Source organism: Schistocerca serialis, chromosome 3 (genome assembly GCF_023864345.2).
Source record: "Schistocerca serialis cubense isolate TAMUIC-IGC-003099 chromosome 3, iqSchSeri2.2, whole genome shotgun sequence".
Taxonomy (NCBI): Eukaryota; Metazoa; Arthropoda; class Insecta; order Orthoptera; family Acrididae; genus Schistocerca; species Schistocerca serialis.
In genome coordinates this window covers 642492819-642510443 of record NC_064640.1, presented here as the reverse complement: position 1 = coordinate 642510443, position 17625 = coordinate 642492819, and the positions used below count along the sequence as shown (strand labels likewise).

Below are 17625 nucleotides of genomic sequence, written 5' to 3'. Positions count from 1 at the left end.
TAAACTTGGAGGATCTATATGCTAAATATGCTGTTCAATTTTCAGTCTATATCACTCTAAGAGAAATGCATACCATCGTGTGAATGAATTTTTTTATATTCCTGTTGACTAGAATAGCAACTTCACGTAAAGACATATCCTCATTATTTCGTAAGACGACATGACCTGATGGCAGGGTCTCAGGTTTTTCTCCTTGTAGACTTGTCACCCAGATACCCAGGATATCCCATTTAATGTCTTGCAGTTATTGTTCTAGTCTGTTAGTTAGTGATGTAAGCTTTGACACACATGGCACAGCTGCAGGTATTTGCGGAAAACTGCACGCTGCATTTACTCCTATCAAATTCCATCCCAAATTTGCTCAAGTCTTCGGCTTGCTCATAGTTCTGGTGAATGTGGCTACTCTTATTTCTTTACTCTATCTCCTTGAATTTGTCCTCCCTCAGAATCCTTGAGACAAACTGATAAATAATCATTGAGAAATTCTTAGCATTTCTCTCTATTTACCAGGGTTAATTTAATTCGAAAATTCAAAATCACCACCGGAATTTACGGAAGGTGATTGGCATTTAAAATACCTTGCTTACCAGACGTGATGCTGAGTTAATAATCATAGTCGCTAACTAGCCCTAACCTGGGAAACAGATGTTATCTCTCCATACTACTACTACATCATCCACAAATGCAGGGCTTCCATCAATTCCACCATACTGATGACCTCAAAAAATGAGGTTTTGCTCCTCACCCTCCTCCTTTCTCAACCAGGTTTAGGATCAGCTACGGCTTACGTACACAAATCCATGCAGTGGCTTCTAGTTTATGTTCTCAATGTTCGCAAAAGAAACAATATCAGTCATATATGGGACTGATAGTTTGTTCCTGCAGCCTACGCCATTTTAATTTAGCAGAAATGCCCAGCATTGTTTGCAGATTTGCTACACACTATGCACCTGCAGACGAATCACACTGTTCTCTAATATGCCCTGGGCAGTCAAGTTTGTCATGTAACATTAATGTTGGCATACCATTCCCTAGTAGTGATTCCAAAAATCATTCAAAATTTCAAACCCAATAAAAGTTCTGACCACTAATGCATTAACAAGCAGAGATCACACACTTTCGCGAATCCCATACTCACCACCTGTCAAAACCCTCAGATGCATCAAGTAGTTTTTTCTTTATCAAAAACTCATTTTAAGTATTGTCGTCATTGGTCACACAGAGACCACAATACGTCACTGCCTGCAATACTGTTGTTCGAACATCACAGCACAGCCCGGCCAGCCAACTTGCTCAGCTGTGCACCAATGAAAACTTTCTTGAAACTTCCTGTCAGATTAAAACTATGTGCCAGACATAGATTCGAATTTTGTACCTTTGCTTTTCATGGACAAGAGCTTTAACAATTCAGCTACCGAAGCACAACTCACATCTGACCCCATAGCTCTACTTCTGCCATATCTCATCTCATAATTCCAAACTTCACGGAAGCTCTCCTGAAAAACTTGCAGGACTAGCACTCCTTAAAGAAAGGATATTGCAGAGTCATTGCTTAGACACAGCCTGGGGGTTGTTTCCAAAATCAAATTTTCACTCTGTGGTGGATGATATGAAACTTCCTGGCAGATTAAACCTGTTTGCCAGACCAAGTCATGAACTCAGGATCTTTTCCTTTCATGGGCAAGTGCTCTACTGGAAAAGATCCCAAGTTTGAGTCTTGGCCTGGCACACTGTTTTAATCTGCCAAGAAGTTTCATATCATCACACACTCTGCTGCCAAGTGAAAGTTTCATTGTGGGAACACTTCCTTTCTTGTCTGATAATGAGCAACAAGAATGTTCTTTCTATTTTACGTCTGTAGCTGCTGACACAAATGGAGCCACATCAGTAGTGTAAGCTGCAGTAGGCCAACTAAATAATGAGTAAAAATCACTCTGGTTCCAATATACACAGTGTTTGTAATTAAATTTTCACTACCTGAGTCAGTGAAGATGGAAAACTATTTACTGTATGGGTACCCAACTTTATACGGATGATGTGGACTGTATGTTGCAGGATTTGCATTGTTAGCAGTGTTAGTGTTATGACTTGCCATTAGGTACAGGTTGAAACAAAATCATCAGTGTGTATTACAATTGCAGACAGTCAACATGACTCTGGGCAAGGTGAGCAGAGCTTTACTCAAAAAGCTGTTTTCAAAAAACAATAGCAATAGTGGTGCAGTTCTTCACAAGTATTGGCACATAAAATGAATATGGAGAGGTCTTCTTCCTGCACTGGGGTTGAAGAACTCGATCTAGAAGCTGGAATTCACTGGCGATTTGGGAATTGCTCCTGCAAGCAATTGTGCTACAAATTGTTGAAGAATTTACTGTTGCCATAGCTAAGAATACTGAGCACAATGCACAACCTTCAAGCAGTGCACAAGCTGTGTCATGATAACTGAAAATTCCATGGTCCACCGTTTGAAAAGCACTGCAAACAATTTCGAAATGGTATTCCTGGAGCCGTTCCAGTCAGTTGTTGATGCAGATGGTTGTCACATTGAGCAACATTTGTAACCTAGACTGTAAACATGGTACGCAATTAACAAATGTTACCCCTCTTGCGTGGAAATTAACACGTGTTTCTTTCAATGTTTTATTCGGTACCTCTCTTCCACATGTCCTTACAAACGTTTCCACAAAGTTTCATTGTCCTACGGAAGTTTAATTATGACCATCCTGCACATCACGTTGTTAACAGCCCAGTGCTAAACTGGCTTGAGTAAGCCTGCAAGATGTTCACAACATCCACAACAAATTAGCATCCAGTTCCCTTTCAAAGGAAAGTGACACAGTTGATGCAATGGACGGCCTACAAACATGTTATCAGTTAGGAGCTCCACCACTGCCAAGTGTACTGCACTGATCTATCTCTTTGCAGCAAAGAATTCATTCCATGTAAAGAGAACTCAAATAGAAAGACATCTCTTGCAAAGTCATAGTCACTGTAGTTACAAAACAGTTATTTCAAATATTTTAGAGCTAAATGCCTTTACCAAATTTGATTCCCTATTCAAGATTCTATCAATTTAATCACTCCAGAGATTCATTTTCATAGGTTGGAAATTGTACATCAACACCAATCTTCTACATTCTTCATTACTGTTTTTGGGCACAAAAATATCATTACAGCACATATCAGTATTAAGCCCAAGTCAATTAAAAAGTGTTGCAGGGGCTGACCCATCGGCATTAAATCAATTGTAAGAGAACAAAATTCTCCCCAACCCTTGACAATCATTGAGCCTGTAGCTTCCTGTAACTGTGCTGTATCTCTAGAAATAATCAGGAAACTTCCTGCTAACTCAGGTTGTGTGATCAATTCAAATCAACAATAAATGCCGAATTAATGGTGGATTCATATGTGATACCCTGACAAGAGTAAGGTTAGCACTTTTACAGAGTCTATCTAGTGGGTGCATGTTTGCACTTACCACTAGATGTGAAATCTATGTCAGGGTGGTTAACATCCCCTTTAGCCTCATTCACTAACTTTGCCTCCCACTTGCGTTGGCAAGTGTACACTGCCTACATTTCCTTATATAAGCAAATCATTTAAGTAATATTACAGTTAATGGTGAGAGCAAAGACAGGCAACTATTCAACTCATAAGCTGTGTTTACAGGCTTCCAAAAAACTGTGTTTATCTCATAATTCTGACAGTCATAAAAACAATATCTTGAAACTGCAATGCCAACAGGACCGTAAGAGGCAAAAAATCTATGTTTAATGATTGAAAATATTAACTGGGCTGTTGAAATTATAATACAGATATATGTAAATACACCTGAAAGACTCTTAAGCGCCCTGACAAATATTTGTATGAAATTTTCATAGGACTATTCACTCGCTCATGATAGTAGAATCTCTCGGAACTTACACTGACATTTTATATCAAACCAGTTGTGTGATTTTAGTCCTCAGCAATGGCATATTGAAACATGGACATTGTGTTTGACAGCATCCAATCCTCTTGCAAATTTGCTTTGATAGTTTCTCTTCAGGTACCATCCTGTATTATTGACAGAGCCAATCTCGATGTGGTAACTAAGGAGAAAGAACACTACCTGCACATACAGCAAGTTTAACAGTCTTTGTATTGAAACCTCTGGGGATGATAGATCATGTTATGAGGAAGAACTTCTGTTAGGAGCAAAATATTGGCAGACTCTTCCTGGCAACACTAGGATTCCTTATGTATTGGCTCTGAGCACTATGGGACTTAACATCTGTGGTCATCAGTCCCCTAGAACTCAGAACTACTTAAACCTAACTAACCTAAGGACATCACACACATCCATGCCCGAGGCAGGATTCGAACCTGCGATCGTAACAGCCGCGCGGTTCCGGACTGAGCGCCTAGAACCGCTAGACCACCCTTATGTATTGGTTATGCACCTTATAGAGGTGGCAAGGCAGGGCACCCTACCTTGTGCATATGCAGTTGTGTTGCCTATAATACAGTCACCTGGCTAGCATGGAAGGGGATGGGCTGAGCAAAATTAAAGTTCCTGATTCACTTCTAAACTATCTTTTTCCACTTATAGATACTAAGTCTCATGGGCTTCTTGTCAAAATCACTGACATTTTATTGGGGCAGGTAGTATGCAGCACACCTGGTTAGTAGACCCTACTAGTTCGGTGAAATCTCGTCGTCCATTGGCCAGTAAATACTAAAAAGACACCTAGCATTGCCAGGAAGTGTAAGCAAGCTAACTCTTTGTCTGTAACAAAAGCTGTATCTCATGATCTAATCTCCCCTAAATGTTTGATGCAAAGACTTTGAAACACCCTGTATATTTTCACATACCACTGTGCAACACACAGCATAGCATACTATACCATTATAAGACATTCCCTACACTGTTCCATCCACATATATAGCAAAGTCAAAAAGAGCTCCGTTTGCATCAGTCTTTCCTTTTGTCAATAATGAATACTGCAGGTATGTTTTATAGGGTACCTAAAATATTGTTTCTGCAGTCATATAACTTCTGAACTGACTGAACTAGTTACCATTAGTACCATGTCTTCCTCCCTCAACCCTTCACTGATTTGACCTGTTGGTCCCACTTTACAGGGTGGTTGTAATTAAAGTTTCACTACATGAGAGGGCACACATGAAAAAATGAGTGATTGTAGGACAACATTTGTAAGGATGGGCAGAAGAAAAATAATGAATAACCACAAAAGAAACACATTTTAATTTCCACATGAGAGGGTAACATTTGTCAACTGTGTACCAAATTTAAATTCCACGTTATAAATGTTGCTCAATGTGATGACCATCAGCATCCATGACAGCCTGGAACCACACTCGAGATTGTTCTACTGCTGGCCGAAATACCACAGGTCGAGTGTTCCTACGCTCATCTTCAATGTCCATGTGTTAGTATCCTGTTGATAAACCCTGTCTTCAAGGTAACCACACAGTCAGAAAACACACAGATCCAAATCTGGTGATATTGGTGGCCACACAGGTTAGAATGATTGGCCAATGATTCGGTTTCCTTCAAATTTGTTATGGAGTGACCCCACGAACAATGGACCGATACTTGTGAAGAGCAGCAGCACTATTGCTGTAGTTCAACTTGATTTATGAGTAAAGCCCTACCCACCTTGTCCTGATCCATGCTGGCTGACTGCAACTGCAATGCAAACTGATGCAAGTGTTTCAACCCTACACACCATCCTAGTGCCGGCGCCTAGTGGCAAGTCACAACACTACACTACCAACAACACAAATCCTGCAATGCACAATCTGAAGATCATTCCAATACAGTTGGGTACTCATACGGTAAACAGTTTTCTGTACAGACTAGCACAAGTGATGAAAGTTTAATTATAACTATCCTGTATATCATTCTAACAAAACTTCTAAATATTTAATCAACGAGACTTGCTCAAGACGTTTATCACCAGTGCTATAATATAATATGATGATAATTGTACTTCGCAGTTTCTGCACAAATAGTACAATAGAATGAAAGCCTGGCAAAGCAGTATGATACAATACAGTGCTGAAACACACAATAAACTCCCAGTTCAACTTTGAAAGCACAAGATTCCACAAAAAGACTGCAGTGATAGCATGAAATGGGAGCTCCCCAAGCACAGTCATAAAAGTTCTTGAGGGGAGGACCTACACTAGTAGTGTCAATGAAACCCTTCATAGTTATTTACTTTCAATTTCATCTTCCTTTTATCTTTTGTGCCTTACCTTGTATTTTCTGTAATTTCGCCTCATCACTAATATTACAGTTTCTTTTGTCTTACTCCATAGCTACCCACTTTTCATTCACCTAACATGCGACTATGAATCTGTTCCTTCATTATTTGTAATTTTCATACTGCCCCACCTACACGTCCATCTTCAAATCTTCTGAAATTTCACATTAGCAGTATTCCACTTTCTTACTGACAATAATTGCAAACACTTCCTTGGTTTCTTGCAAGGATGTGTGTGTACCCATCCCATCAACTGCATTTTTGTTCCACAACTGACATACTTCACTCAACTGTTGTCCCCAGTTACAATACGATTGATAACTGTGTTACAATTTTTCTCATATTCTTCAAGGATGGTCAGTGCTGCAGCCAGTCTCTCTTTTTTTGAGGTCTTCCGTTAGGATTTTGGGAACCCACCTAGCACAAAATTTGTGGTAAACCAGCTTTTCTGCCACAATCTCATGCACCAAACTCCGTGAAATTTGAGGAAATGTTGCAGAAGTTCCATAACCATGAAACAATGTTTATCGGAAATTTTGTCGTTGATTTTCGTCACCAATTCATCAGTCACAAGGCTACTTCTACCACTGCGGTCCTCATAGTAAACATTAGTATGAAAATTTTTAAAATCAATGCACCATTGGCTAACTGGGTTTTCAATCAGTATTCGTTTTCCGTACGTCACAAATGTCGCGATAAATTTCAATTGGTTTGCAGTTTTCTTGCCAACAAAAACCTAATCACAAAACACACATCACAAGTGGCAGGATTTTCTTTTGCAACGCACATTCTGACACATCACAGAAAGCAAAGTAGCAGAGAGACAGACCACACACTACCACTGCTGGATGCGTACTGAGTGTAGGAACGTTTTGGCACAATGATGGCAGCCGTAGCCCTGTCCACCACTGCTATAGACCAAAATATCTTACTTTCTGGATAGCCTTCGTATAACACAGACATTGAAAAAGAAGTACTACGAGAAATGACTATTATATGTTAGTGGGAAATTAACAACAATGCAGAAATAAGTTTTCATGGGTTTTGTAATTCACTTACTCAGGAAAGACACATTACCAAAAAAATTTATAAATTTTTTTGTAGTCTTGTTATCTGCAAAATGACTCACTGTTCCTCATCCTGTTGCAACAATGTCTGACCCATTGTGTGAACAATATTCCCAAGCACTCACATCTTCAAAAGATGATGTCCAGTTTGCAGAATGCTTTTTCGCAGGTAAAGGTTGGTCAGTCGATCTCTCTCTCTCTCTCTCTCTCTCTCTCTCTCTCTCTCTCTCTCTCTCTCACACACACACACACACACACACACACACACACACACACACAAAGGAGTGGGGGGGGGGGGGAGCGAGGGAGGGACAGAGAGAGAGATAAAAACACTGACACAACTTTGTCATATTCCATGTAGAAAAAGCCAAAATCTACTTAGTCAAGTTTGTTATACCTTATTAAAAATGAGTATAACATTTTCAAAAGAAAGACTAAGTACACAGACGAATAAAACTAACATATCTAAGGCATACTTTGTCTTTTACTTGAAGTTCTACAGCAGAGCTTGGAAGGTCATCTAAAATCTGCAGCTGGTCTTCATCCATTTTGATCTGTATCTCTTTTTTTGAACCTGTAACACAAAATAATTTCACTTAGGTTCATGCCATAAAACAGTACAGTAAAAAATGTAACTGCGACAATACACATTCATCACATACTGGATACACTTATCACATACTTGATACACATATGCTTACTAGTTACACCCAAAAAGGTGCAACAACCAACCTTATGACCAAGAAGCACATTTACAGATCTTCACCATTAATTACAAAAAGGACACATATTCGTCCAATTTTGACACTGATGCTGAAATAATGCACACTCTTATATTTCAGTTACATCCAGTAGATTACTCTTGTTGCTCTGTTGACATACCTCGCTCATTCCTTAAGTCAGGTTGTTCAGACTCAAGAGCTCAGCCACAGGCCACCTGCAGGTCTGGTAGCCTGGGGTGTGCAGAAAGGTGATATGCTAGCAATGAGGCAAACCAGGCCATAACCTACATGGTTGCACTACCCTGTCGAAAGTGCCTACAGGCAGAGGTGGCCATGGGCAGATTGCGGTGAAATAAGGCTACCTGATAGATGATAGCCTGTACAGCCTTTACCTGCCTGTGGATGAGGTGGCAGGAACTTCAGCCCCATGGGAGAGGGTTTGAACAGCCTGTCTCAGCTGACTTCTAACACATTAGTCCTTCCTTATTTTCTTTCTATTCTATCCAACATCATAATGAAAAACTGCATGGTTCTCAAAATAGAGTGGTTAATTCAAATATCATCTACAAGTTAGTCATCTCAATTTCTTTCCGGTAAGTATCTATTCTTTCTCATATCTGAGACACTTATATTTCCTTTCGCTATCCATGTCGTAGACACTGGGTGGTGAATACTGATATTTATCAACTAAGTACAACAATACTGCTTAAAATATTTGCATTATGAAAAAAATGCCTGCATTAATATCACAAACACAATACAAGAAATACCTACGGGAGATATACACACTGAAGAAAAAATGTCACATTTGGTGGTTGGCACATGATCCCTCACCACAATTCAAAGCAAAAGTGTATCTAGCAATACCTAGTCCCACCAATAGTTTTCATGGAAAGTGATTTAAGAAATAAGGCTCCTGCAACGCTGTTAACTGCATGAAGCATGGCCAAGAACAGGTGGCATGAACTCTGCACTGTGCTGGACCTGTCCCATTAGCTCAGCACTATAAACTTGTTCCTGTAAGTATTCACACAAACAAAACTCTAGTGGATTAAGGTCAGAGCCATGTAGAGGCCAGAACATTGGACCTCCATGACCAACCCATTTCTCTGGAAATGCTTCACTTAAATATTTACACACGTTCATTCCAAATCGTGGCGTGCACCATCATGCTGAAACAAAAGCTGTTGCCGAATACCAAAAGGAATGTATTCTAACACATCAGGCAAAGTATTGCAATGATACACAAGATACAGAGGGGCATTCGAACGGCCAAAAAGTATTCCCCCCTTGATTTCAGCCCACAGGTTCATGCCAAAGTGTGCCTGAATGCCACATTCATGGTGTACTGTGGGTCATGTTCTAACCAATAATGGCTGTTGTGAAGGTTGAAAATACCTACATGAGTGAAGCTAGATTCATCACTCTATATCACATTGTTTGTATAATGTTTGTTATCTTCCACTTGGTGCAAAAGCCATCTGAAAAACTGTACTCATTGAATGTGGTCTTCTTGCCACTGGCGTTGAACTAATGTGTAATGATATGCATGCAGTTCTTTATCATGCAACACTTCAACATCCAATCTCTGAGATATCTGCAACTGCCCTGCGATATAATGGGTACTTTGTCGAGGCGAATAGTGAATGGTTTCAAGAATGGGGTCCTCTGTTTGTGGAGTACGTCTATTCCTTGGACGACCTGGCATTGCTCCATGCAATGAAAAACTTTATCAGGATGGTGCCTTTGAGGGTACCATGGACAATATGCACGAGCAGCAGCTTGATTGTCGGATGCACCTGGCACTAAAAGCATAACCACGTATTCATCACCTGTGCACTCCATCAGGAATCTGCCCTACATGAACCTGACAGGCCCAATTTTGGTTGTGCACTGTGTGATTAGTAGACATATGCATGTAGTTTAATGGATCCCACTGTCATGTAGTAGGCCTCTGTCATGTGACAAAACGATGTCCTGCTCACGAATGATGGGGACTATGGAATGGACTTGTAAAAAATAAGAAAAGGAACCTCATGAGGATTCGAACCCTAGCTCCATGGTGGATGAGGGTTTGATGTCCAAGCAGTCTACTCAATGAGCTACAATGACTGGTATGGTAGTGTGGGGTGATACACATTCATCTTTACACACCGATGTGCTGCATGATGTGACAGTGTTGCCAGGTCCACATTTTCATATATGTGTTTTCAAAATGTGCCCGATCTGATTTTCCTACAATGTCTCGAAACTGGATGAAGAATCACATGCCAACCTTCAAGTGCGGCATTTTTTCTTTGCCCTGTATATTAAACTAATGATTTATCACAAGGCTGTTACAAAATAATGAGGTGCCACATGCAACCATTAATATGACTAAACCAATAACAAAAGTTTTTGTTTATAACGACATAAAATAATCTCCAGGAAATTACAAATCATTCTCAGATGTGTATATTCAGTGAACTCAGCCTAAATGGTAACCAAAACGGTGATAGTGTTGGAACATTTGTATATTACCTATTTCTTTTAAGCGTAAAAGGCTTAGCACCCATCGAGCTGCATGGTCTTCTTTGGAAACAAGAAAAGAAGGCACAGAGAGTAAAAGTAACATCTACAAATGTCTATGCTAAGGATTAATTGAAGGAAGCAATATGATAATGAGTTACTACAGTCAATCCCCAATGACTCATAAAAGCCATGGAAATCTGTCAATAGTTTCAACAATGTAGCAAAAACTGTAACAATTTGAGTTGTGTTTTGTTTTTAATTGTGTTTGGAAACCACTAGTGATAATCCTTTGAAAGAATCTGTCATTTCTTTTGATTTGTATTGCCACATCTTTTGTAATGAAGTCAATTCTTTTAACTGGTTTTCGAGCAATATGTAATGTCCAATTTCAGTACATTATTCTTTGATGACACAGTTTTCAATTGGCACTGTGCCCATATAACAGTGGATTTGAGATAGTATACTGTAGGTAACTGCATACAACTCGAAGCCTTACAACACCCCTAAAATGCTAATGAACCGTTATTTCCATTAGAGGTGATCATTTCTCATTTCTGTAAAATTGAAAGAATTAATTCAGAAAGTGAAAGGATGTGAACTTAATGAAGTTCTGAATGCAAACATTTCAAATAGCAAATGCATTTTCATCACTAGCGCATAACTTACAGGGAAACTTACACTGCGTCCTATACTTAAAATCTGCACACCCAACAATCACAATTGTATGTGATTTTAACTTAACTGTAATTCAAAATAAACCATGGGTCCATTGTTGCACCTCCAGAAACATTACTCAAAGTATTTCAAAACGATACAGAAATGAGGATACTAACCTTTTCCTAACTTCCCCTTCATTTTTCCAGTTTTTCCATGGTGAGTCTTAATTTTCCCCATTTTTGTAGAACCTTTGTTACGAGCTGGTGACATGCCAAATAGGGCATCAAACTTGTCTGGTGGTTTATTTGGAGTATTCCCTGTTGCTGGTAAGCTCTGCCTTAAATTCTTCTGTGGTGTCTGGGAGGCTCTTGTATTCATGGGTGGATATGCTGCAGTCGGTTTTACAGTCTCCGACGGCGGTTCAAACAAGTCATCGCCCTCACTGGACCCTGGTGAATATGGTGAATCAAGGTCCATATCAACAACTTCTGTAGATGTATCTTGTATCTGTTCCTTCTGATCACCATTCTGTTGTCCTGTTGGCCTTTGTGGCACACTTTTCACGTACGAAATAGCTGTCACTTTCTCTGGAACAGTTTTGATACCTACTGTTCTCTGCTGAGACACAACAGGAGAGCTTGGGAGGTGGTGTGGAAGGTGATGAGATGATAGCTGAGGAACTGTAATGGTAATTGGAGTGCTAAAGACATTTGATCGGCTCACAGGTGTACTTGTTAAAGGTGAAATTGGAGTACTGGCAATACTACTGGGTAGGTTTGAATAATTACTTGGTGTGCTACAATGTGTAGGTGTAGATGTGACAGGCTGCTGCACTATATTCTGTTTGAGAAGCTTCTGTTGCTGAACTGTCATTGGAATAATTTTTATTTCTGGTGATAATGGGGTAATGTCAGAGTTCATAGGCACTATCATTGTAACAGACAAGGTACTTGACTTTTCGCCTGGCTCTGAAGGAGAAACTTCCACTTGCAACTGATGCTGTGATGCTCCAACAACAGATTCATCAATATTTGATGGTGAGCTCCCTAACATACTTTCAATCATGGTTAGAGATTTTGTTCTATCTGGAGAAAGAGTCACATCATCCCGCAAATTGTCAGAAGACTGTATTAGTGGAATCTCTGATGACATTTCTAAAGTTTTCTTTGCTGTATCATCTGGGTCACTTTGAATAGGGGAATCAGTCACACCTACAGAATGCTGCATCACTTCTTCACATGGTGTACCACTTGGACTTTGGAGTTCATCAATATGTACTTCTTCTCTTACAGGTGACGGTGTACCTGATTTTGTGGGATCAAATGGATCATAAGCATCAGGTGAAATAGGTGGAGAACATGGAGTTGTTGGTCCTCGTGGTTCAGGTGGTGTATTGGGACCTTTATGCATTATGTCCCTGTCGAGGTCCTCATCCATCTGTCTATCGGATTCATCCAGTACAGTGTCCTCAGCCATTAAATCATCATCCTCTTCTCTTAACGGATTACTAATTGAGCGCAGTTGAGGTTTTGCAGCTATTGAAAACTTTATTTGCGGTTCAGGCGGTGTCTTAGGACCTGTACTAGTATTCAGGTAGTTACCAACAGAACTCATAACTGGTGACTGAGATTCAGGAGTTCGTGCTGTTGCAGACATTTTGAGAGAGTTTTGTGGACTGAGTATTTCCTGGTGCATCATCCTGGTCATAATTCCATCTTCCATTTCAGTTTCTTTATCTCGTTGTGCATCATCACTGTCACTCAGAACTATGAGATCTCTGGGTGAAGGGGTTTGTTCACGAAATGGTGATTGATCTAAATCAATTATTGCAACTGGTTTTTGCCTAAGTAATGCAGCCAATCTCTTGTCCCCCTTTGCTCCCTTTTTGGATCTTCTGTTCAGAGTTTTATCAGTATTTGCTGCATTATTTAAGGCTTTGGATGTCTTTTCTTTCCCACTTTTATCTTTCCTGGATTTTTTAGTTGTTTGCCTACCTACATCAAATGTATCTTCTCTTTGTTTTCGCTTAGATGAATCTTTAGGCAAGGCACATATAGACGCTGATGTAACAGCTGCAGCTGCAGCGACAGCAGCATCTTTTGCACCGGGTCCTTTATTTGATTTGTTGAAATTCACGCTAACTAGAATATTGTCACCAGAAGTGAAAACTTCTTTGGATGGCAATGGAGATCTCTCTTTCCGCTTCTTGCGCTTCTCTGCTCCTGACTGGTCTTTGGATTTTCTCGAGTCCTTCTTCTTTTTATCTTTCTTTCGTTGCCTATCACTATCCTCCTTGCTATTGTTTACTATAACAGTGAGTTTTTTTGGTGGCTTTGCAACAGGGTTGGTCTTTTTTTCAAGCAATGGAACTCTTTCGTGTCGTTCTCTAGACCAAGATCTCGAGAAAGACCTTGAGTAAGATCGATTGTACCGTCTTGCTGATGGCGAAGGAGATCGGGAATAAGATGAGCAGGAAACAGATCGTGATCTTGATCGAGACCACGATGATGTCCATGTGCGTGACCACGATCGACGATTCTTTGGAGGTCTTTTTTGTCTGGTAGCTGCTCTAGATCTGTCTTTACCTTCCCTTGACTTGTGGATGGATCTGCTTCTTGATCTATTTCTGAGCCTGCTGCCTGATCTTGATCGACTTCTTCTGTTTCTGCTCCTGGAGCGATCTCGACTCGCCTTTCTCTGTCTTTCTTTTGAACGGCTCTTTCGATTCCTATCTTTTAATTTTGATATAGATTTATTTTTTGATCTACTTCTCGATCTATATGACCTGCTACGAGAACGACTGCGGGATCGGTGTCTTGACCTCCTTGGTGACGAGCGGCCTTTCGCACGATTAGTCTTTGATCTTGACAAAGATACTGATCTGTCACGAGACTTACCACGTGATTTGGAACGTGACCGTGACCTACTATATGAACGATCCCGTGAGAGATCACGGCCAAATTCATCTTTCCGCTTTCTCTTTTTATCACTCACTATTTTTCTGACATCATATCTTTCCATGTCTTTTCTTTTCTCCTTCTTTTTCTTCTCTTTTTTAGGTAATTCTTTATCTTCATTTTCCTTTCTGCTTCCATCCTTACTTTTCTCTGTTGGTTTGATACTCTTGCTATCTCTATAGTTTCTTTCCTTAGTTCCTTTAGATGGTTTCTTCCATGATATAGAGTCATCTAATGTACTGCCTTTTCCCTTTACTGTTTCATCATCATCATTTACACTCAAATCTGCCCTGTCCCTGTCTCTGTCCATAGATTTCTTTTTCTTTTTCTTCTTCTCTTCTTCAATTCCTGCGTGTACAGAAGACTCACTCATTTCTGCTTCATCTGCAGATCTTATTTCATTACTTTCAAGTCTTTTATCTTTGTCTAAAATTTTATCTTTCTGAGTGACATCAGTCAGTCTTGGACGCTCATCTACTATTTCACCCTCCTCATAGTCCACTGTTTCAGCAGGAGACAGGTCTTTTTCAAGCTGTGGTTTCTCAGCAGACACATCGTTGTCAGCTTTGCTGCTATCTTTCACTTCATCAGTAGCTTTCTTTCTTTTCTTTTGAGGGGAAATTTCACCATCTTCTTCACTCAAAAAACTAGTTTCATCATGACTCATATCATCATCAAAATTTATTGCTTCCTCAGTTTCTGATATTGTTTCAGTGTCCAGACCTTCCAGTCCAACTGGAGTTGCAGCAGGGAGACTACTATTCAGTGATGACGCTGTGTTACTTAGTGGCAATGCAGTCTTATTTTGTGAACCTGTTGCATTATTTGGTGACACTGCAGATACTGCAGAAGCAGCTCCTTCCACTAGATTTTCTGTCTCTCCGGACACATCTAGTATCACATCTTCATTGTTTTTTGGATCATTCTCATCTCTGATTGCACTTTTTTCGTGGTTTTCAGAGGCACTTGACGTAACAGGATGAACGGCACTGAGATTACTCATTTGGTCAGCTATTTGTTCAACAGCTATAGCAGTAGTGTCTTTCTCTTCGGATGTGACAACTTTGCTTGGTTCTTCACAACTAGTGTTTTGGCTAATAGAACTACCGTCAGTACTACTGCTGGAACTACTACCACTGCTGCTACTACTGCTGCTACAACAGCTACTGCTGCTACTGCTACAACTACTGCTGCTGCGGCTGCTGCACTGAAGAGTTTTTGACAAACGTTCAATCATATCATCATTATTTTCTAATGGTTCATGTTGCACTTCTGAAATTGATCCTGACTCTTCCATCTGTTCATCATTATCTCTGCTCTCTTGGTTGTTATGGTCACTACTCGATTCAATCGGCATCTCCAGAATATCAGATTTTGCCTCACACTTTTCAACCTCTGCTTTGTCTTCATCTGTCATGACAGTGACAGGATCACTCTTATCTAAAGCACCTGTATTCTCTTCCGGTATTTCAGTTGCTTTCCGGGCTATGTCCATACTGTCAGCTGAGTAGATAGAGAAATTGGGACATTCTCCCTCATCATCGTCTTCATCACCAGATGCCAGAGCCTTGTTAATGGATGCTGAAGAGCTCTGAAGAGTACTGTTGATCACCTCCTTCACTGCTTCTGTTACAGCTTCAGTAACATGAACAGAACACTGTTTGCTCAGCTCACCATAGGTTGGTGACTGCAAGTAACTTGCATTTGAAGTACTCATATCTACCTTCTCCGATGAAGGAGGGCATGGTGGGAGTGGAATGTCTTCTTTATGCAGATTCTGAGATACAAGTGGCTCATCATCATCATCATCACTATCATCACATGGAACAGCTGGATCATACTTTTCGGACTCATCTGGTGATTTGGTAACATTATCCTTATGTGTATGGTCATCTGGATTGGGACGAATATCTATTACTAAAGAATCATTTGTTTCACTATCACTAGAATCTTGTTCACCAAGCCCTATAAGTAAAGCTGAAGGTTCTGGGGGTGGAGGAAGAACATCAAAATTACGTTCATTATCTTCATGCTCAGAAGCACAATTTTGTCCACCAGCACTGGATACTTCAATGTCACTATAAATATCTAAGTCGTCATCTTCTGTAGCTTTCCGGTAAGTATTTTTCTTAGTGTCTCTCTCATTTGATGACTTTCCACTTGAGATATCTTGGTCATCAAGAAAGTCACTCTCTTCGAGTTGCCTTTCATCGGTGCTGCTAGCACTGAGGGATGTGGAAGGATGAGGATGTGTTCGCCTTACTGGAAATTGTGGTAATAAATTGAACCTACCAGGATTTGGTAAATCTGATGTGGTAGAACTGTTCTCTGGACCCAAGTAGCCTGTATATCCCAAATGACCTCTATCACTATCAAATCCAGAAAGATGGGTACCTGAGTACATATGTCCACTATACTGGTATGATGAAGTTGATGTCCTTTCATACTGACTGTCCTTATTATGATGATATGATCCAGATGATCCAGGAGATCTTGAGTTGGAGTTACCAGGATAGAGTGGAACTTGAGAAACTCTTGTCTGGTTGTCTGTAACATTTACTCGGTTACTTGTATGGGACTCCCATGGAAATCTGCTATTTACAGATGTTTGTTGACCCACATTGTTCGAAGATCCACTACTACCAGCATGGCTGGTAAAAATGTTAGGACCACTATCTGCAACAGGGACAACACTAATTGCATCCCTTTGATTGAAAATATGGGAGGGCAATTCTTGTGGATTACTGTCATGTTGTATCCTATCCCGATATCCATCTGAGGATTCTGTAAACCTAGAAATGCTTTGTCCATCATCACTACCAGACATTGCCTTACTTGGCCTCTCCACTTTGGATGCCTTTTTAATAGTAATTGTACCATCTCTCCTAAGAGACATGGTCGTATTCCTTGAATGCCATAGGCCTTGGCTTTCCATTATGGAGTCCAGGAGATTGTGGCGGCTATTTGAAGTAGTGTCACGTGAGGTGCTTGGCCGAGGATTCGAATTAACATGAGGCCTTGGTGTGCTGCTCATCAAGCTTTGAGACAGTTTTCTTGCAGCCAAACGTCTTGCTGTTGTTGGTGACGACCTAGATCGGTGGCACAACATACTAGTGCCACCACCTTCATTTCCATTTTCACCGTCTGACCTGTAATTAACACAGAACTCTTATATAATAACAGGCAGAGCAACATTGGACAATGTAACAGCAAAAAATGTGTGCATGTCATCAAATTTGGGTGTATCCATATTACACATCACCACAAATAATGTACCTCCATTAAGAAATTTTTACAAAAATACTGAAAACTGAAACTACTACTACTATGCAAACCACACCATTTCACCATTTTTCACACTGTCTTTTAGGTGTTGTATTTATTGTTGCTAATAAGGTGATTTCTGGAAATATTGTTGAGGTGAATAAAAGATACCACA

The 17625-nt window shown here is 40.1% G+C and overlaps 1 protein-coding gene across 3 annotated transcripts in view; it reads right to left on the bottom strand.

Annotated features, from left to right (window-relative positions):
- Positions 1 to 17625, bottom strand: part of LOC126470526 (serine/arginine repetitive matrix protein 2) — a 293467-nt gene that overhangs the window by 170402 nt on the left and 105440 nt on the right. For all 3 annotated transcript variants that reach the window (XR_007586229.1, XR_007586230.1, XM_050098445.1), the window contains 2 exons: positions 11406 to 17335; positions 7816 to 7913 (listed from right to left, as the gene is read on the bottom strand). Coding sequence is in view for 1 of the 3 variants with exons in the window: in XM_050098445.1 (XP_049954402.1) it covers positions 7816 to 7913; positions 11406 to 17335 (6028 nt within the window). In the remaining 2 variants the exon portion in view is untranslated. The remainder of the gene's footprint in view (positions 1 to 7815; positions 7914 to 11405; positions 17336 to 17625) is intronic.